General features: G+C 56.4%; 3 protein-coding genes across 5 annotated transcripts; 1 reads left to right on the top strand and 2 right to left on the bottom strand.

Annotated features, from left to right (window-relative positions):
- Positions 1-1,834: 1,834 nt before the first annotated feature.
- Positions 1,835-3,273, bottom strand: TOMM6 (translocase of outer mitochondrial membrane 6). Its single transcript, XM_036102118.2, has 3 exons — positions 3,025-3,273; positions 2,388-2,492; positions 1,835-2,155 (listed from the first exon to the last, which is right to left on the bottom strand). Exons 1-2 carry the CDS (start codon positions 3,150-3,152, stop codon positions 2,396-2,398), a joined length of 225 nt encoding a protein of 74 aa, XP_035958011.1. The 5' UTR covers positions 3,153-3,273; the 3' UTR covers positions 1,835-2,155; positions 2,388-2,395.
- Positions 3,274-3,666: 393 nt separating this feature from the next.
- On the bottom strand, positions 3,667-7,414 carry PRICKLE4 (prickle planar cell polarity protein 4). The gene is made up of 6 exons (XM_036102046.2): positions 7,276-7,414; positions 6,670-6,777; positions 5,840-5,977; positions 5,341-5,544; positions 4,595-4,799; positions 3,667-4,120 (listed from the first exon to the last, which is right to left on the bottom strand). Exons 1-6 carry the CDS (start codon positions 7,405-7,407, stop codon positions 3,744-3,746), a joined length of 1,164 nt encoding a protein of 387 aa, XP_035957939.1. The 5' UTR covers positions 7,408-7,414; the 3' UTR covers positions 3,667-3,743.
- Positions 4,291-19,621, top strand: FRS3 (fibroblast growth factor receptor substrate 3). Of its 3 annotated transcripts, none has more exons than XM_078055338.1 (7): positions 4,291-4,417; positions 11,895-12,038; positions 13,469-13,557; positions 14,388-14,574; positions 16,876-17,037; positions 17,868-18,025; positions 18,276-19,621. In XM_078055338.1, exons 3-7 carry the CDS (start codon positions 13,492-13,494, stop codon positions 19,212-19,214), a joined length of 1,512 nt encoding a protein of 503 aa, XP_077911464.1. In that variant the 5' UTR covers positions 4,291-4,417; positions 11,895-12,038; positions 13,469-13,491; the 3' UTR covers positions 19,215-19,621. The 3 variants fall into 3 exon arrangements, with proteins under 3 accessions (XP_077911464.1, XP_077911465.1, XP_035957842.1); XM_078055339.1 differs by lacking the exon at positions 4,291-4,417 and adding an exon at positions 10,186-10,292 and having other exon boundaries at positions 13,457-13,557; XM_036101949.2 differs by lacking the exon at positions 4,291-4,417 and adding an exon at positions 10,186-10,292 and having other exon boundaries at positions 18,300-19,621.

The raw sequence follows: 19,621 nt of genomic DNA on the forward strand, positions 1-19,621 counted from the left end.
TGGCATATTTCCATTTAAAATCTAACCAGGTAGTAGAAGAGCTTTCTGTAGTACTATGTTAACCGGCCAGGGTTGAGAATCATGTGACAGATGTGAAATTGACTTCGCTTGGGGAGAATGTTGTGTTGGAATGGTGAAAGCCAACATTTTAATTTACAGAATTAATGACTGTTCGTCGAAATTGTGGGAAATTGTAGATTTGATAGCTTTACTTGCTAAATTCTTAACACTTTGAGGAATTAAGCCAGTTTAAATGAAACCTTACCTTGCCAGTATTATGGCTTTATAAACCAACTAACAGTAAACACTATTACTTGAAGCTAAAACATAAAAATTTTGAGTGAAATATGAATTATGCTTTGGAAGCTGCCATGTCTTAATTTTTGCTGGATTTTTATTTTCAACTTTTAAAAACTTTATAAAATAGAACTGTTCACAGTTATGAGTAGATCGGGTCGCAGACTTCAAGGATCTGTTTCATACCTATGAAGAACAGACAGGAGGTGCTGGTATTTCTTGTCTTAGCAGTGGTCTGATGCAGATCTGAAGGGGCTTAGAATCTATGCTATGGCTTAAAAGTTTCCTTCCTGGTCACCATCTGGGAGGTGATGGCTTCAAACCTAAGCCTTGCTCTCGTGTATGTGACCCTTCCTCATCTTAACACCCAGTAAGATGGGTGTTAACACCTGTCAAATCATCTGTGGTCCCAGTAGATAGATTCTTAGTCATGGTCAGCCATCCACAGGCCTGAATTCACACACGCTCAAACTCCTCCCTAACAGATGGGACCTATCTGATTACTGCAAGAGAATGGTGCTTTGTAAAATATATATACAGTCTAATTCTCAAACAGATTTCTTAGCGAGATTTATGCCGGTAGGGTCAAAAAAGTGGACTGTTTTGTCCTATTTACCTTTTGTGAACAGACTGCTAGACAGCTGTCAACTCTTAACAATTAAGGCCACTGTGGAGCATTCATACTGACCCTCCCCTTTCCATGTCCTTTAATCCCATACCAGTTGCATAGGAGACTTGGCATGGAAAAGCGGGATTTTAAAAAATGACTAGTAGATGGGGTGCCTGGCTAGCTCAGTCAGAAGAGCATGTGACTCTTGGTCTCAAGGTCATGAGTTCGAGCCCCACACTGGGTGCAGAGAGATTAAATAAACTTAAAAAATAAATAAATAAATAATGCCTAGAATAAATCAACTAGGGGGGGAAAAAATGCCTGGGGAAACTGTCTTTATCGCCACATCTCTCTGAGCCTACACGAGTCTTTTCCATGCCAGTTCTTTACATATTCCATTTCCAAAGAACTCCTAACTCTTGGACAGTTACACTATTGCAAATTTAGGGTCAGAAAACTTCTATTTCCATGTGAAGAAAGCAGCTTCCTCAAGCAGTGTCACTTTAGTGCCCACTGCCCAGGCTTGCTTACACCTTGCCTCCACTGCACATGACTGCCCTCTTTCGACCAACAAATCCCACTTGACGACAGCAACAATGCCCCTCTGGTGCCTGGAAAACCCACCTGGTGCACTAAAATGCTATGCAACACCAAATGGCTTCTTCCCCTAGTTCTGCTCAAAAGTGGAAATTCCTCAAAAAATAAGTTTCACCTTATGTTGACATCAATGTACAGTGGCTACAGTTTCCTTTTTTTTTTTTTTCCTTTTAATATGAAACAAACCACCTCTGTTACAATCCATGTTTGGGGGCTTGTTCCTGTCTCTGGAGTGTGAAATATAAATCATGTTTTTATGATTTTTGTAAATCTTGACTTTTTACACCTTGTTTTTGTAAGCTGAAGTTTCTTATTAAAAGAATAAAATGATTCTTTGTGTACAGTCTTTATTCCAAATATTTGTTAAAATACCATTAGGTATTCCTCAGGACAAGAGCAAAGATCACCCCCCGCAGAAACTTAGGAACTATGTACAGAACTTTACAGAACAGAGGACAACACTTTGGTTGCAACGTGACTGCTGACCAGAGAACGGAGTTCTGAGCGGGCTCAGTGGAGAAAGGAAATTGGGAAGGGAAGGTGCCCGTCTGAATGAAACTTCAACTTCCATCAGGGCAAGTCTTGTGCCAGTCACAGATTGGAGGCTCTGTTTTTGGAAGGTTCAAGGAGAGCACAGGGGGTCCCATGTGTCTGCAATCAGACCACAGGACAACACGTGACATTAGAACTATAAAAGCACTGGAAGGAAATTAGTAAGAGACTCAAAATTTCTTGCAACATCTGTAAACACATTTAACTAGGAATAATAACCACGGGACTTCTGGAAGTCTCCTTCCTGTATTTTGTGAATAGATTATATAAATTACTGCTTCTCTCAACCTCTAGAGCTCCTAGACACGCAGAGCAGTAGGTAAGTGCTTACCTATTTGGCTACACCCCTGGCTGAGGTGCCATTAGGTCAATGTCACTCAAATTCCTGGCCAGCCAAACGCCTGCGGCAAAAAGTCCCAAATTGAGGATCAAGTTCCTGGAAAAAGGAAGTTTCATTTACCCTGTGGTCACGGAGTCACTTGTCTTTAGTTAACGAAAGATACTGGGGGAAAAGACTGACCATCACCACCCTGGAAAAACCTTCCGAGGCAAAAACACTGGGTTCTAGAATCGCAGGAACGTAGGGCTTTACAACGGTAGGCTGCCCAAGACCTACATGGTTACTGAGAGTTCGTTTCTGTAGCTAATAAGGGCAGGATCTAATGCAAAGGCCTTAATTTAAGCACTCGCCCAGGGCCGAAAAGCTTGTTTGTGTTGGCGCCTCTTTTCCCCCTGGTCCCCCTGGTCAGGGTGAGATTCTCTAGACATAGCCCAGTAACTCAAAAGATCGCTTCTGCCGCACGAGAACTCTCCCAGTCAAGGACCGCTCCAAAGCACAGCCAAAGCCACCAAGAGGCCAAGATGCTGGCAATATACAGGGGCCAGCCTGGGCCAAGAAGGGAAGTAGAGAAGGTAGGCAGAGGGGCTCGGAGGACCAGAACGGGACAAGTTCCCGGGTCTTCGGTTACCTCCGGAAATCGTTCCTGTCGGTGGCGAAGCGGTAGACGCCCCGGAGCCAATCTCCCACGTTGTCGGGAATTTCGGGTGCTTCATTTGGCGCGCCGGCAGCGCTCACGCCAACCCCGCTGGAAGCCATAGCAGCACCCTCGGGATCCGCAAGGCCTCTCCCGACGCACCGTGTGGGCGCCGGCGCAGCACGCAACTTCCGGTCTCGCACTTCCGCCGGCGACGGGCCGGCAGGGGGCGCCGCTGCTCCCCCGGGGTCGGGCGCCTGGGAGAGAGGGAGCACTCCCGGGCTGCGCGTCCACGAGCTTCGCAAGGCGGGGAGCGCGGCCCCGCACTACCGTCGCCGGGTCGCGTCCCACCCCCGGCCCCCCCCGGCCTTCGGCTCGCCAACTTGGGCACCGCCACACGTGGTCTCTGAGTGACCACTTCATTGGCTCAGGAAGATGCTGAGCATGGGGCTGTCCCAGCCTGTGGGGGTGAGCATAGGGGCTAGTTCAGCAGGGGATGCGTAGCTTTGCGGGGTGGGGTTCCCCAAGAAAGTCTCCGTCAGAAGTGATAGATTTTGCAGGCTTAAGAGGGAGCACACCAAGTTTGTGATCTGGCCGCCTCTCCCAGGCGTGCCCCTGATTGCGTTCAGTCTAGAATTTTTAGGGGGGGGGAGGAGAGCCTAGCTCTCCCACCTAATAGATCACATCCCCTCCCCCTTCTCCGGGCTGCGCCACTAGCAAATGGTGCAGTGCTTCCTGGAGGTGTCGCTGTGCCCAGCCTGGAGGCTTCCGGGGGTCTTCCAGGGACCGGGAAGGCGCTGACCTAAGAAAAAGCCTTCGGGTTCCGAGTCAGAAGAAGAGGAGCAGGTGGGGCAGGGGGCGTCCTCCTTGGCATCGAGGGGCGTCTCCAGGCGGCCCCGCTCCCGCCCTTTGGTGGGTGCCTCCGCCTCGTCCCCAGCTCGACCCTCCTGCTCCGGACTGGATCGAAGCCGCCCCCTCTGGGTTTCCGGACTGGAGCGGGAGGCAGCGGCGAGAAGGGCTGCCCGGGAGATGCTAGCGGCGTCCAGCGGGGAGCAGTCTCCCTCTGCAACTCTCTCGAGTCTCGCCTCCCCTGTTCCGGGCCGGGTCAGAAACGCCCATCTCAGAGCCTGGAGTCTCCCTCTCCCGGATCCGAGCGGGGCGGGCCCAGAAGCCAGTTCCAGCCAGGATCCGGCCTCCCGCCCCGCCCCCGAGCCGTGCGCGCCGCCGCCGCCGCGACTCCTCTCCCGGGCTCCCCCGCCCCTCCCCGCCACCGCCCACCAGAGGGCGGCCGCGTCCCCAGTCCAGGAGCGAGTCCCGCGCCGCAGCCCCGGCGGTGGCGCGGGGTGGGTTCGGGAGGCCCTTGGAGCGCTCCGGCCAGGGACGCGCGGTGAGAGCTGCGGGCCCCGAGGCTCGGGTCTGGGGGGTGCGGTGGGGGGACGGGGGCGCTGCTGGAGGGACGGGACGGCGTGGGACCGGGGCGAGGGTCCCAGCCCGGGAGAATCCCCTCCTCAGCCCAGCCCAAGCCGCTGCCCCCTTCCCCCTTGATCTGCACCTTCTCCCTTACCAAGCGGCGCCCTCCCTTCCAGTGTTGGGGCCTGGCTCGAGCCGGCATTCGAGTAGCGACTCTTAAAGCAGCGGGGGCAGCAGGGGCGGCCCCCCGGCAAGGCATAACGTCCCCCGCCCAAGGGCCCGGAGCAGTCCTGGCAGCAGAAGTGGTTCTCGTGCCAGCGCCGTCCCTCCGCCTCGGTGCAGCGCCGGGAGAAGATCAGCTGGGAGAGGGAGGGAGATCAGCTCATTCATTCATTCATTCACTCACTCATTCATTCACCCAGTAACCACGCCTTATACCCAGTTAACGCTAAAGCACGTCTACAGACATCCCATTTGATCTGTTCTTCCACTCTCGGATGCAGGGAGGGCTGAGTGGCCTAGCCAGAATCCCGCTAGCAGGTGGCACAGCCTGAAGAAGCGCGACCCCGGTCGCCTGGACTCCCAACCCAGGGTTCCGCGCGGTCTCTTATGCTGACATTATGGCAGGTCCTCGCCTGATCAGGCACAGCACTGGGCACCCGAGATGAACGGCTGTCCAACAGTCCCTGCTCCGGAGAAATTCTCTCAGTCCAAGAAAATCTGGGGGACTCCGTTTGCAGTGGGGGAGGGCACAAGGCAACGGGTCCCCACGCCCAGAACTCAAGGTCCCAGGCTGGTTCTGAGTTCTTCGCTCCGCGGTACTGGCAGAGGTGTCCCCTTACACCCTGCCACGTTGGGCCCTGGGCAGCCCCCTCCCAGCAACCCGCGTCCGGCCCGTACCTGGTCGCAAGCCGGGCAGCGCGGCCGCAGCAGCTCTGCATGATGACGGCCGCAGTAGAGACGCCCGTCATGGGAGAAGTAGATGAGGTGTAGCAGGGCCTGGCCACAGGCCTGGCAGGCAAAGCACGCCGGGTGCCAGCCGCGCCGCTCTCCGGCCGGGGCTGCGCACACTCCGTACTCGCCTGGCCTCAGCGGCTCCCTGCACTGCCAGGCGGGAGGAGGGGGGGGCGGGTTGCTGGGCTGCACAGGGGCCGCACTCGCTCCTAGCTTCCCTCCTGGCTCTTCCACCCCAACCCCAACCTAACTGTTCTCCCCATACCCCCGGCAAGCCCACCTCCACTGCAGGCCCCACCGAGAACCCCTAAACTTGGCTTCTCTTTTTCAAGTGGGCCAAACTGTCAATCCCCAACACCCCCCCCCCGCTGCCCCCCCATCCCTGGAGCTCGCCCCTTCTGCAGAAGTGAGAAGGCAAAGGGGAATGGGGGAGGGCACTACATACCTTCTCACAGGTGTGTTCCGCCAGCTTGGGAGGTACCAGGCAGGCCACCCCCTGTCCCAGGGCCTCCCGCCTCCGCTGGGCACAGAAGAGCCGCAACTCGGCCAGCTCATCCTCCCCAAGGGCCAGGCAGTAGCGCTCCTGCAGAAACAGGCCTCCACTGAGACTGCGAGAGCCCCAGCAGGCAAGACTGGAGCTTGACTGGAGGGAGAAGGCTTAGCTGCTGGGTCAAAGGAAGGTTGTAGAAGCTCCCGGAGGGGCAGAAGATAACAGCGCAGAAGGGCATTGAGAAGGAGAGGGAGAGAGGGAAGAGAGATGGAGGGGTCTACCCCAGTCTCCCCTCCCCCCAGGAATGGCCACCACTCAGGTCCTGACAGCCCACAGCACTGAGCCCTGTCACCACAAATTTAGATCCTTACCCCCAGTGAGCTGGGGCTCACTATCACTTTCTGTTGTTTTTCCAATTTATGCCATGTTCTCCTGTCTTGCCCCCCTCCCTCCCGGAACTGAAGTGTAAGCCTTTAGTCTGGGCACACATAGGGCCTCAATAAATACTTGACCACACTCAATACATTTGTACATTCCATTATCGGTTTCAAAAGTGGTTCATGTCCATTTTCTCATTTGCTCTTCAACTAAGCATTGTGGGCAGGGCAGATGCTATTGCACCCATTGTATAGACTTGAAAACTCAGGCTGGGGATGGGGGATGACTTCTCCAATCAGTGGCATAGCCAGCCAGGCCCTAGATCCATGTTCTCTGGCTTCTGGACCCACAGTAAATAGAGAGAGGGAGGTGAGAGCTCAGGACGCTGGAGAGAGGGAGAGACCCACATCACTGTCCTGTGGAGGCAGCTGCTGCAGGAGGATCCGAAGCCCAGGCCAGTTGGAGGCCCCGCCGATGTCCAGGCCAGGGAGCCCCAAGCTCAGAACTTTAGGATCCTGAGGAGATGCAGCAGGAGAGGGGTGGTTAGGTTTGCCTTCCTCTTCTTTCCTCCCTCCTCACTGCCACCTCTTCTCCAATCTGGAATGACTTCCAAGCACCCCCTCCTTCAAGATCAAGATAAGGACAGCTGATCCACTCTGGCATCTGTGGTCTGATTGAGGCAGGTTGGGGAGCCCCCACACCCCCAAATGGCATCCTTTCTTATGCTTTAAATCAGCCCCCTTTGCTTCATTGGGCCAAAGCCTACAGTCTGCTTTGACAACACAGACCACCCCCCACCCCGAGGTAATGTGTGTTCATGTGAGTAAGTTTAAAGTCAGACCCCCGGTCTCCCATCCTGAGGGGGCTGTAGAGGCAGAGATTCCTGCAAAGAGAAAAGGGCCATGGGAGGCTGGGCACAAAGGCTAACTACCTTCCAGGTGGTGGAAGTGGGAGGAGGTCTGTAGGATGGAAGGCACGTTGGGTCTCAGAGGGAAGGGAAGGGCTCCCACTACCTGAGCAGACGTCTCCTCAGGGTGCTCCTCTGGCAAGTGGCCTGGGTCACTGTCTGAGTTGGCTGGAGGACCTGGCTCCTGAGGGCTGAGGCTCTCCCCCTCGTGGGGCCAGTCAGAGTTCAGCCCTGACATTGTGACAAAGTCTGCCCAGAAAACAAGAACACCTTCCATTTATTGGCCCCTTACAATGTGCCAGGCAGTGCTAAGTGCTCTGCAGGAATTATCTCCTTCCATCCTCCCAACAACCAGAAGACATGGGTGGTATTCCTGTTCCCATTGTATAGATGGCTACACTGAGGCTCAGGGAGCATAAATGCCTGAGGTCACATAGCTACTAAGTGGCTGAGCCAGATCTTGAGGCCAGGCCTTTCGGCTCCAGAGTTTCTGAAGCTCAAATTCTGGGGTTGCCCAAGATTGGGAAGGAGGCAAGAGGAGGCTTTTCTAGTGAGCCTTTGGGCAGACTGGCCCCTTCCCGGCCTCCCCAGCCTTAACTCCGCCATTCCTCATTGTGCACTGACTACCCCAGTGAGCCTGAGTCCTCCACACCCCCAACACAGGCCCCACTTTTCCAGCTGTAGGCTCAGGCCAGGTAAAAGGACCACGTCACCAGGAAGCCCTTCTCAGCCCTTCTCAGCCCCTCCAGCCTATACCAGCTCTCCCTTCCCTGAGCTCCAGAAGTACATACAGTCTGCACCCCGAGGTTTAGTACTAATGTTTCTCTTTGTGCCCTCTGCCCATCTCCGTTCCTCATCTAGTCTCTAAGCTCGAGGACAGAGGAAAATCTTGTGCTTCTGGCTTCTACCTACAGCAGCAATTTCCAGTTTCACCGGATAATTCTCAACACATCTCTCCAGCCCTCCTTGGGGCCGGCCCTAGCAGGACCAGAGTATCTTGAGGGTGGGGGTGACTACTGAAGTAGAAAAGGGATGGGCCCTGCCCTCAAGGGGCTCATAGTCCAGTGGCTAAGAGATGAGACCCGGCAGAATGAGGCTGGGGCTCTGGGCAGGTATATACAGCACCTTAGGAAGAAAAAGAACCAGAGCAAACTTTTCTATAATGTTTACTTTGTGCAAGGGACTATACTAGCATTTTACATACTATAATGCATCCTCAAAACAATCCTATCAGGTAGTTTCTGTTATCCCATTTGATGGTTGAAACAAATTGAGGTAAACTTGCCTAGTCACACTAGAAAGCTGAGGGATGTCCTAGGTCGAGGTTGCCTTTGAGATCCGGGATGGATTCTGACAGCAGCTGGGCACAGGAGGGCTTCACCAAATCCCAGGCCTCTAGAAGACCCAGCTGTGGAGTTGGGAACAAGGTTTGGACTGTAACAGTTACATTGCTTCCCAGCCCCGAGCACCCACCCCCGCACACCTTCAGACGTCCTGAGCCACCCATCCCTGCTTCCACACCCATCTGCTTCCTTCCTGTTCTGTCCCTCCGGTCAGTTTTCCTGTGGAAAGCAGCCAGGATGGGCTGTTTATGTTCAGGGCCAAGAGGAACCACTTCCCCTAACAGCACCGCCCCTGCTCCAGGCAGCAAGAGGCGTTTGGGAGAGGGTCCGGCCCAGAATAGGGGCCATCTGGGACCTCAGAGTGGATTTGCACCCTCTCTTCCAGGTTATAGTTTGTATGAAATTGCCGCCCACAGAAACAATGCTCAGAAATCAGCTCTCACCCCTCACCCTTCCTCCCCCCCCCACCTCTACTCAGCACTGGACCAGATCTTACTAACATGCTGGATTCCTTCAAGAATTACCCCTCCCCTCAGGGCTGAACCCCTTCTGCCCCCCCCGCCCCGCCCCCCCCCCCCCCCCCCCCGCGCAGGTGCAACCGGGCTCAAGAGTTCCACCTTCCCAATTCGCTCCTGCCCTCGAGGGCAGAGCCTGCGCGGCCCTAGGGACTGGGGAGGTAAAAGGATGGGAAGGTTTTCCGCGGACAGTGAGAGGGAGAAGAGAAGTGTCCGGTCCTGCCAAGTACCCTCTCGACAGATCCCCAAAGTTTTTTCTTGGACTTCCCCGGGAGTCAGCTGGGGTTCCCAGTCTGGCTGCTGGGAGTTTACGGGAGGGAATGGGATTCCGCTGGGGTCTCACCCTCGCTGCGCGCCGGTGTCCGGGCCGTTCTGGACAGACCCCGCCGTCGGTCCCCACACCCAGTCCCCACCCCGAGGCCTCCCCGACTGCCTCTGCCCGCCCCGGGAGCGCGGCCCTTCCTCTCCCACGCCCCTGCCCGCCCCTCCCGGACTGGCAGAGCTGGCGGCTCGGGAGAGCCTCTGGAGTTGCAGCCTGAAGGAAAGAATTTGGGGGATCTCAGGGTGGAAAGTGTGCAGGCTCCACTGCCCCCCTCCCCACTCCCAGGGGTTTAGCGCCGGTACCGCGCCCCAGCGGGGACAGCGCAGACACCTGGGAGCCGAACAGAACGCTTTTCGGAGCGAGCAGGTCCCTCCCAGACCCTCCGGCGGGTCTTCTAGCCCCGCCCCTCTCTGGGTGTCCTCACCCTCACCCAGTTGCCTCCGCCGGTCCCCAGCCCTTTTTTAGGGATCCCTCGTCTTGCCCTTCTCCCTTCTGTCCCTTCAGGCCCTTCCCCCACCTTTTTTGTCTCTCCCCCACCCCGGTCCCTTTTCTGATCCCGGGAGTGGAAACCTCTGGTCCCATCCCGGGTTCCCTTCTCAGTCCCGCCCCGCACCTCGCGCCCCGCCCCGCCCCGCCCCGCCCCGCCCCGGCACCGCTCCGCCCCGCCCCCGCGGGGCTAGCTCCGCGGTTGGCCCGGAGCGCCCTCTGGCGTCTGCGCATGCTCCCTGCTCCCGACTGCAAAGTCCTCCAAAGGGACCTTCTAGGCTGCGCGCCGGTCGCCCCCGATCGGGTCCGCCCGCCCGCAGCGTCTCGTTGGTGCTGCCGGTGACCTCCGACCCCGCGGCCGCGGGGCGGGGCGGGGAGGCCTTAGCTCCGGGCGGGCGGCGGCTGCTGCAGCGGGACCCGGGAGCGGGGCCCGACGCCGCCCGGGACGCGGGGCGATGTGAGTCGGGGCGCGGTGGGGCGGGGACGAGGCGGTTCCACCGAGGCCGCACCGCGCCGCGCCACAGTCTCCGCTCCCTCCCGAGGAAGCCCTGGGCGGGCGGGCGGGCGGTGGAGTCCCGGGGCTGGGGGCGGGGATCCAGGGACGGCGCGCGGCCCCAACCTCCCCCATTGCTTCCCGGTATCTATAGAAATTCCCCTGACAACCCCGCAACCTAAATCTGTCGCTCACTCCCCAGAACCACCCCACCCCCACCCCCGGACACACCTTCGCTTGTCCTGGAGCCCTTGGAACCCCCTGAGTCCTGCGAATTCTCCTGGTAACGCCCGCAGAGCCACCATTCTCCGGGATGCCCCCAAATGCTTCCAGAGCTCTGCGGTTCCTCTGATCCTGCATACGCCCCATTCTCCCTGCACCATGCTTAAATGCAAAAAACTTGCCCACGATTTCCCGAGCTCTCATATATTTTGAGTCCCCGTAACCTACCCTGACACTCCCATCTCCAGTCCACACCTATCCCAGACCAGAGCCCCTTCTTCCTGTCCCAGCCAATGTAACCCCCCCCCACTGAAGTGTCATGATATATTCTGATATCTTAAAGACATGTCTTAAAGGCACCCTCCCCCATCTTGCAACCCTATAATTCTTGGTTTCACCCCAACTCCCTGTTGGTGGCTCAAGCCTCAGTATTTTCCCAGCTGCCTGTCTTTAGGTTGTGCACACCTCCCTCAGCCTGCTTCCTTCTAGAGAATAAGCCAGGCCAGGAGAGTCCTTTAACCTGGGAAGTTGTAGGTGGAAGCAGAGCACAAGAGGCCCTGAGAAAAGATACTGCCTTTGGAAAGCAGAAGGGTGGGATTTCAAGGATCTCCAAAGTTCTGGCTTGTCAACTTGTCCACCTGGGGCTCAGATCTCTGAAATTTTGATTTATTATTAGCATTTATGTTAGAATTTTAGGCCTTTTGGAGCTTGGGGGACAGAAAATTTATCAAGCTTCCAAATGTGAGATTGAGGGAGCTTAGCTTGTCCTGGAAGAGGCAAATGTCCATTTTCGTGATCTTTTTCCTATGTGCTTACCTCTAGAAGTTATTTAAGGGAAAAGCCTCACCGTTTACAAATGTTTCCCTTGAAAACTAAGGCCTTGAGATGGGAGGTGGGGGATTGCCTTGCCAGAGTCTCCCAGATAGTGGCCACAAAACAGACTAGAATATTGGTTTCCTGAATCTTAAGCCAGCGTTCTTTCCAATACATCACAGTGTCCTTTTGAGAAAGTTCTCTGTAGAGTTAAAGTTCTCTGCAAAGGTAAGGTGGTGGTTTTGGTGTTGGTTGTAAGGGGATTCAGATGGGTTCTAGAGGCAACTGAAAAGGCTGCCTCAGACTTCAAAATCATTGCTACTAGGGGAGTCACTCACTCTCAGGGCCTGTGGGGCTTGGAATTTGTGGCCCCTTTGCCCTTGATCTCACTTTCTTCGTTGTGTTTCTGTCCCATTAGGACCTGGAACAGATATCCAGGTGGGATGGACTGACAGCAAGTGAGTTTCATTAACAACTGGGGGTGAGGATGGAAGGTTTCCACTAACCTGTGGTCTCTGTCTCCTGTGCTAGGTGAGCCCCAGGTGTGTCCCAGAGGGATCCAGGTGACTTCTCTGCAGACTACTTGCCATGATGCCCCACCAAGAACAGGGGGAATAAAGTGGGGGTCCTTCCCCATGCCCCTCCCATGGTCAGCTCCCCGATGGCCTGGGTGAGGTGAGAGCTGTGTATAGGAGCCACTTTTCTGGAGTTTTCCAAATTGGGCGGAATGGGGGATACAGGTCAGGATTGTTTAAGACTTTACACATACAGTGGGAGTTTTGAAAGGATATCTGATCTTACAGATTCTTTTTTTTTTAAAGATATATTTATTTATTTTAGAGAGAGAGAGAGAGAGAGGGAGCACAAGCAGGAGGGGCAGAGGGAGAGGGAGAAAGAGATCCTAAGCAGGCTCCATGCTCAGCGTGGAGCCTGATGCAGGGCTCGATCTCATGACCGGGAGATCACAACCTGAACTGAAATCAAGAGTCAGAGGCTTAACCCACTGAGCCACCCAGGTGCCCCTTACAGATTCATTTCTTGCATCAAGTTGCAGCCCCTTCTGGTTGGGATTGTTCTGTGCATTTGTTTGCTCCCTTAGGTCACTCCAGCTTGGTGGTCTTCTTCCCATTCTAGACAGAGGCCCAACTGTTGCGACATATAATCCAAGTGCTGTAATCCTGGAGGGAAAAGCCAGATAGTAAGGCCTCTGGTCTCCCCCTTAGACAAGGGAGCAACCTGAGCATTTATTTTTTTAAGGAAGAAATACCTAGTCAAGGTTTTAAAAAAATGTGATCTGTTACAAGTTCAGTCTTCTTACTGTATCTTTTGAGCATGATGTGGTGCCTCATGGAAGAGAACATCAGAAAGATAAATTTGAAGTAGATGTTGGGATGGTGGTGAGGGAAGAAAAGAGAATTTGGGTGATGTGGGAAGGGTGAGGTGGAAAAGAAGGGGGAAAAAAAGGAAGGTCCAGGCCAAAGTGTGGGGGACCCTCAAGTTACAGTTTCTGTGCTGAATCTGGATGAAGGACCAGGACTGGCACCCTCTGAAGTTAATCACTTCTTCTGGTCCCCTGCCTTTTTATTTATTTATTTATTTGAGAGAGAGGAAAGGAGAGAGAGCACGAGTGGGGGGAGGAGCGGAGGGAGAGGGAGAAACAGACTCACACTGAGCATGGAGGCCGACGCGGGGCTTGATCCTACAACCCCAAGATCATGACCTGAGCCAAAATCAAGAGTTGGACACCTAACTGACTGAGCCACCCAGGCGCCCCTCCCTGCTTTATCCATGCTTTTCCTGCTGCCCAGGCTTCCCTTCGCTTTCATTACATCAGTCAAAATCCTCCCTTCTCAAGGTCCAGATCAGATGTTACCTCTGAGAAGCTCTCTTCCATCCCTCTGTCAGCATTAATCTTTAACACATCCTAACTTGAATGTTTATTCAGTGCATGTCTGGCCCTGGATTGGGAATGTGAATTAGAGGAGGGACAGGGTCCTGCTATGTCCAAGAGTAGGTGATCAAAACGAGGTGGTTCTGCCAGAGTCCCCAGAGTGGGGCTCTTCGGAGCTGACCTTGATGACCTTATCCCTTAGGTTTTGCCCTAGGGCGGACTTGCTGCTCTGACACCATGGGGAGCTGCTGCAGCTGCCTGAACAGAGACAGCGTCCCAGACAACCACCCCACCAAGTTCAAGGTACCCACGGCTCCCTCCTCTCCCGAGCTCCCAGCATGGCCTCCCGGGCTCAGGCCAACCTGTCCAGTTGCCTTTGCCTCCCTAGAGAAGGTGAAGTGACAGGCTGAAGTGGTGGCTCATTAAGACTCCTCAGGGGCCCAGGCCACTGTGCATTGTGTGGCTCTCTTACCAAGAATGAAGAAATACTGGGATGCAAAAATCGTGCTTTTGGAACATTCACGCCCAGTATCCCTTTGTAGCTTTACATATAATTTTTTTTGGAGAAACCCAACAAAAGTCTACGTGTGTGAGTTAATATACATAAAGTATGCGTAACACACAGTAAGGCCTATATTAGCGTTTGCTGTTGGCTTTGGGAAGCTAAGGCCAGGCCCGGTGGAGCTGGGCACCCCCTGGCCCCTGCCACCACTCACCTCCCTGTAGAGGCGTCCCCTCCTCACACCCAGCTTATTGAGGCACAGCTTCTCCTGCTCGCCAGAAGAGGGAGCCCTTGGCAAGGTCCTCGAGTTGGGGAGGTGGTGGAGGAGGTCTGTGTTCTGTTGCCCGGGGCCTTAAGATTTTGAGCTTGTAACCAAACCCGTCCTCCATTAGCATCCGGTCCTTGGGCACAAGCCGTGGACCGTTGAGGTCCTGTAACCTTGGTCATCAAACCGTCTGACCTTGGAGGTCAACCGACCACCCCTCCCTTACTGCCCGAGTGACAAGGCTGAGGCCTAGGGAAGGGCGGTGGGTCAGTGGGACTGCTTCATCCGCTTGGGCTCCCGCTGCCACGTGGCTCAGGGACCCCTTGTTGGACTCACCCGCTGACCCTCCTGTTCCCTGCCCGCCAGGTGACGAATGTGGATGACGAGGGGGTGGAGCTGGGCTCCGGGGTCATGGAGCTGACGCAGAGCGAGCTGGTGCTGCACCTGCATCGGCGCGAGGCTGTCCGCTGGCCCTATCTCTGCCTGCGGCGCTATGGCTACGACTCGAACCTCTTCTCCTTTGAGAGCGGCCGCCGGTGTCAGACGGGCCAGGGTGAGTACAGCTCCTGCCGCGCGCTGGGCCGGGGGCTGGTGCACCTGCGCGGGTACCGGGGCAGGAAGCCAGAGCTCGGGCCCGTGGGCGAGCCTGTTGACGTGGCAGGTGCTGCCCGGAGAGGGGAAGCGTGATGGCCAAGAGCGCAGACCAAGTGGACTCCCAGGCCAGTGCTCGCTCTCCTCAGGCACTGCGGCTGCGGCCTGGGTCCTCTTGTGGGGGCATTCGTTGCACGGGCCATGGGAAAGAGCCAGTACTCCCAGGCCAGAACCCGTCTGTGAAAGCAAGCGATTCCTCCTTCCTCGGTTATTCCAGTTTCGAGGGTACCCTTTGTCCCCTCTGTAGGAACAGACTTTCTTCTGAGCCCCCAGGTCATGTACCCTGGAGCCTGTGAGTAATGACGGGTCAGGCTGGAAGCTTTGCTTACCTGGCTTGGGAATGATGGGCTTGGGGAGGCCGGACTCTTTGGGTCTCTGATGTACAGACTAAGCCCCGAGAGGTTAATCTTTGTCTCCTGTCACCTGGAATGTGAGGTGTTCTCCCTTCCTCCCCTTCGTCCCCACAGCCAGGGGTCAGAGAGTAGTGGTCGTTTCGGGAAGTCAAGGCCAGAGCCTGTCAAGCCTCCTTGAAGGAGGAGCATGGTCTGGGCTTATCTCCTGGAGCCCAGACCTGAGCTCTGCAGAAGGAACCCAGCCCGGGCTTGTGTTAGACGCAGTCAGGGCTGTGACTGCGGGGGAGGCGTGAACAGGCTTCCCTGGTGAGGCCGCCGTCACAGCAGTGAGTCTCTTACGTGCTGTTGCCTGGGAGCCTTCCCCTCCACGTGTCTCCCCCTTTGGGCTCCTGAGCCAGAGGAGCTTACACTGGCTGAGCAGAAAGAGGACAGGAAGGGGCTTCTCATCGTGGTGTTTCGCCCACACTTGGGATTCCAGAGGGGCGGCCCTGGGCCCCCTACACCGGCTTCTCCTAAAACTCCAGGCTTTCCCATCCTTTCCTAGCCCCTAATATACCTTGCCAGAAAAGTCGTTTTCCTTCTCCTCCCCTCTCTCCTTGCTGTCGCATTCCTGCAAACCTCAGTTGTCCCACATCCCAGGCTGGTTTTATTGATCTTTGTTGTGGATATATGCACACACGCACCCCAAGTAGCCCCCCCGAAGTGCCAGGCCCTACTGTTGCCAGGATGGGGTGTGCAGAATCCCAGGCTGGCCTGACACCCCAGGGGCATCTCTGGAGCCCTTGAATCGCAGGTCCTCAGCCCAGTGCCGCCGTCCCTGGGACTGGGAACTGCTGCGTTGCAGTCTGAGGGGCTCTAAGGGCAGCTGCATGAAGAGCCGCCTGGTGGCCTGGCCCTGTGTGCCCTAGCGAGTCTGCCCATTCTTTCTTCCTTTCTGCCTCAGGGGCCTATCCAGAGCAGACGTTCTGTCTCTGGCCGGGTACTGGGCTAAGTGCCCAGTGAACAAGCAGTGAACAGGACAGACTCTGCTGCCTTCAAAGAGCTTGGACATGGTTGGGCATCAAGCCAAGGGTTGGGCTCGATTTTCTCCGGGCAGCAAAGGGTGGTAGGCGGAGGGAGATGGGGGCTGCGTGTGAAGTGGAATAGTCCGTCATCTGACACAGTGGCGCCCCCACCTTACCTGCAGGGGAGACCCCCAGGGGGTGCCTGAAACCACAGATGGTACCGAACCTGCACATACTATGGATTTTCCTATACACGCTGAGAGGTTAACGACAATAATAATAAGGTAAAACAATTAGAGCAATGTACTGTAATAGAAGTTACGTGAACGTGGTCTGTCTCTCAAAATACGGTACTGCGCTCACCCTTCTTGTGAAGATGTGGGAAGATAAAATGCCCACGTGATGCAGGAGGCGAGGGGAGTGAGTAGGCAGTGCAAGGTAGCGGTAGGGTCCTGCTGGCGTTCTGACAGTACGTCTGCTTCCGGACCCCGGTTGACTGGGGGTCCCCGAACCCGCAGAAAGCAAAACTGTGGATAAGGGGCAGCTACTCTCCTTTTCTGCTTTGATGTTGACTTCTCCTCCCCTCACCTGTGAACATGATCGAGCCGTGGAGGAATGCAGGTGAGGTAGGAGATCTCTAGCCGATGGTCATGGTTAGTGGGGGGACAGCAGGGGGCCTTGGGCCCAGCTCCTCCCAGAGCTCTTGGATCTTAGGGTGTGCTCTGGATGAGGAGGGGCCCTCCTGCCCCCTGCAGGCCTGGGACGTCATGCGTCTGTTCAGCCTCTCTGGTGCTTGCCTGTTGGTACGTGGTCAGAGGAGCCTCAGTTCTTCCTCTCCTCCTTCAGGGATATTCGCCTTCAAGTGCTCCCGGGCCGAGGAAATTTTCAACCTGCTTCAGGACCTGATGCAGTGTAACAGCATCAGTGTGATGGAGGAGCCGGCCGTCATCACCCGCCACAGCCACCTGGCTGAGCTCGGCCTCCCTCGGGCGCCGCAGCCTCCCACTGGTGAGGAGACCCCCTCCTCAGCCTCCACGCCTGTACACACGGGCACAGGCCCAGGAAGTGCCAGGCCTGGAGGCACAAGTCAGGCAGGCAGGTGGGACAGCTGGGCGACCCAGCCTTCCAGGACAGTCACCCGCCATCTGATGACTCTTGGGGATGAATAAGTCCTGGTCTGGGCCAATCAGGTGACTCAGGCTGAGGCTGGGGAGTCCTGGGCCTTGTAATGACTGATGGTCCGGGAGCAGACAGGAAGACATTGAGTTTCCATGGAAACCGCAGTCTGGAGCTATTTTGCTTCCTTCCTTCTGTCTACTGGGTCATACCCGTCTACCTTTCCTGACTGGGTGCAGGCATCTTTGCCCGTGATTGTTTTTCTGGAGAGGCTCCCACACCTTCTGCTTGTTTATTCCCTGAGTCCACACTGAGCTCCTGCTCGGTGTTCTGCTCTCCATGGGCTGGCCCGTGGTGGGGCAGAAGATAGAGAAATGCAGTCCCTGATGTCTGGGAGCTTCCCTGGAGCTCACTGGCAGAGCTAGAATGAGGTGAAGGGACAGTTCAGGGACGACAAGGTGGCCTTAAGTGTTTCAGCTAAGGCTGGACTGGGGGAAGTGGGGCTCACGCCGAGCTTTGAGGGAAGGGGCAGGGTTTGAAGAACAGAGAAGTGAAAGAGAATGAGGGCTGCCGGGTCAGCGGGGCTAACCACCTGGGGGGCCCTTGGAGTGTCTCCCCTCCTCCAGAGGACTCCCGGGATACCACATGCGCAGTCGCAGGTGGTTGTCAGGTGGTGTAAGGACCCCCCCTCCCTGACATGGGCTTGTCTCCTGTGTGCCCAGCTCTAGGTTACACTGTCTCCAGCTTCTCCAATGGCTTCCTTGGCTGCCCGGGAGAGGGCCCGAGATTCTCAGCTCCCCGGCGCCCCTCGACAAGCAGCCTGCGACACCCCTCGCTTGGGGAAGAGTCCACTCATGCCCTCATTGCCCCTGATGAGCAGGTGAGCAAGCAGCTGCCCTGCTCCTCCCCATTGGTCTGGGTGGGGAGGGGGGAGTCAGGAAACATGGCCCCTCCTAAGGATCATGGGAAGGGAAGAGAATGGATAGGGTCCCTTACTGTCCAGAAAAGGGTTGCAGCTTCCCTGGGAAGTTTGGAGGACCAGGAAGAGAGGAAAACTCTAGCTCTTCTCCCCTGTGCTTCTCTTATGCTGTCCCTTCTGCTCTCTCCTTCCCTGCCCTTGCGCCCTCCAGCTTCACTCGGACCCCTTCCCCCAGTCCCATACCTATGTCAACACGCCAGCCAGTGAGGATGACCACCGCAGGAGCCGGCATTGCCTGCAGCCCCTGCCCGAGGGCCAGGCGCCCTTCCCCCCACAGCCCGGGGGCCCTGACGCCGGGGACCCCCAAGTGTTCCTGCAGCCGGGCCAGGTGAAGTTCGTGCTGGGCCCCACCCCTGCTCGGCGGCACATGATGAAGTGCCAGGGCCTCTGCCCCAGCTTGCATGACACCCCCCCCCACAACAACAACAACGAGGGCGCTTCCGAGTGCCTGGCCCAGCCCAAGTGCACCTACGAGAACGTCAGCGCGGGGCTGCGGCCAGGGGCCGGCTGGAGACTGAGCACGGAGGAGCCAGGCTGGAACGGCCTTGCCCACCGCCGGGCCGCCCTGCTGCACTATGAGAACCTGCCCTCCCTGCCCCCTGTGTGGGAGAGCCACGCCCAGCAGCTGGGGGAGGAGGCTGGGGATGACGGAGACTCGAGGGACGGCCTCACTCCCTCCTCCAATGGCTTCCCTGATGGCGAGGAGGACGAGACCCCACTGCAGAAGCCCACCAGCACCCGGGCTGCCCTCCGTAGCCACGGCAGCTTCCCTGTGCCGCTGACCCGCCGCCGAGGCTCCCCGAGGGTCTTCAACTTTGATTTCCGCCGGCCGGGGCCCGAGCCCCCCAGGCAGCTCAACTACATCCAGGTGGAGCTGAAGGGCTGGGGTGGAGACCGCCCCAAGGGGCCCCAGAACCCCTCGCTCCCCCGAGCCCCCGTGGCCGCCGCCCACCCTCCCCGCAGCTCAGACTCCTACGCCGTGATTGACCTCAAAAAGACCGTGGCCATGTCCAACCTGCAGAGGGCGCTGCCCCAAGACGATGGTACTGCCAGGAAAACCCGGCACAACAGCACCGACTTGCCTCTGTAGGGTCTCCCTCGCGCCCCGCCTCGCGCTCCGCCCCCTGAACCCACGTTCCCGGGTTCCAGGTTGCTTTGCAGAAGGGCGCCGAGGTGGAACTAGACGCTTCCCAGCGCCGGCTGGCGTTCCCAAAGATAGCAGCCACTGAGTCTCCTGGTCTCCCAGGTAGGGGAGAGAAGAAGGGTGACCAGGCGAGGAGGGAGTCATGATGGAAACTGTGAAGGGTTCCTCGGATGCATTTAGCACCCTCCCGTTACGTCCATCTGTCTTGTCTGTCGTCTGTCTGTGTGTTCTCTTTGGTTGAAATTTTGAAACATTTTGTACCTGTTGATTTTATTTATCAGTTTATTTTTCTATTTATTGTTTTAAATGTAATTTAACATATTTATTATTAATATAATTATTTTTAAATTCTG

This window comes from Halichoerus grypus, chromosome 9 (assembly GCF_964656455.1).
Source record: "Halichoerus grypus chromosome 9, mHalGry1.hap1.1, whole genome shotgun sequence".
NCBI classification, from domain to species: Eukaryota; Metazoa; Chordata; class Mammalia; order Carnivora; family Phocidae; genus Halichoerus; species Halichoerus grypus.

Coding starts and splice junctions, on each gene's coding strand:
- TOMM6 (XM_036102118.2), bottom strand. CDS start 3,152: ATGGCTTCCAGCGGGGTTGGCGTGAGCGCTGCCGGCGCGCCAAATGAA. Junction 2,493..3,024: donor GACAGGAACGATTTCCGGAG/GTAACCGAAGAC, acceptor TCCTTTTTCCAG/GAACTTGATCCTCAATTTGG.
- PRICKLE4 (XM_036102046.2), bottom strand. CDS start 7,407: ATGTCAGGGCTGAACTCTGACTGGCCCCACGAGGGGGAGAGCCTCAGC. Junction 5,545..5,839: donor CGGAACACACCTGTGAGAAG/GTATGTAGTGCC, acceptor CCCGCCTGGCAG/TGCAGGGAGCCGCTGAGGCC. Junction 4,800..5,340: donor GCTGCCCGGCTTGCGACCAG/GTACGGGCCGGA, acceptor TCCCTCTCCCAG/CTGATCTTCTCCCGGCGCTG.
- FRS3 (XM_078055338.1), top strand. CDS start 13,492: ATGGGGAGCTGCTGCAGCTGCCTGAACAGAGACAGCGTCCCAGACAAC. Junction 14,575..16,875: donor CCGGTGTCAGACGGGCCAGG/GTGAGTACAGCT, acceptor CTCCTCCTTCAG/GGATATTCGCCTTCAAGTGC. Junction 17,038..17,867: donor GGCGCCGCAGCCTCCCACTG/GTGAGGAGACCC, acceptor CTGTGTGCCCAG/CTCTAGGTTACACTGTCTCC.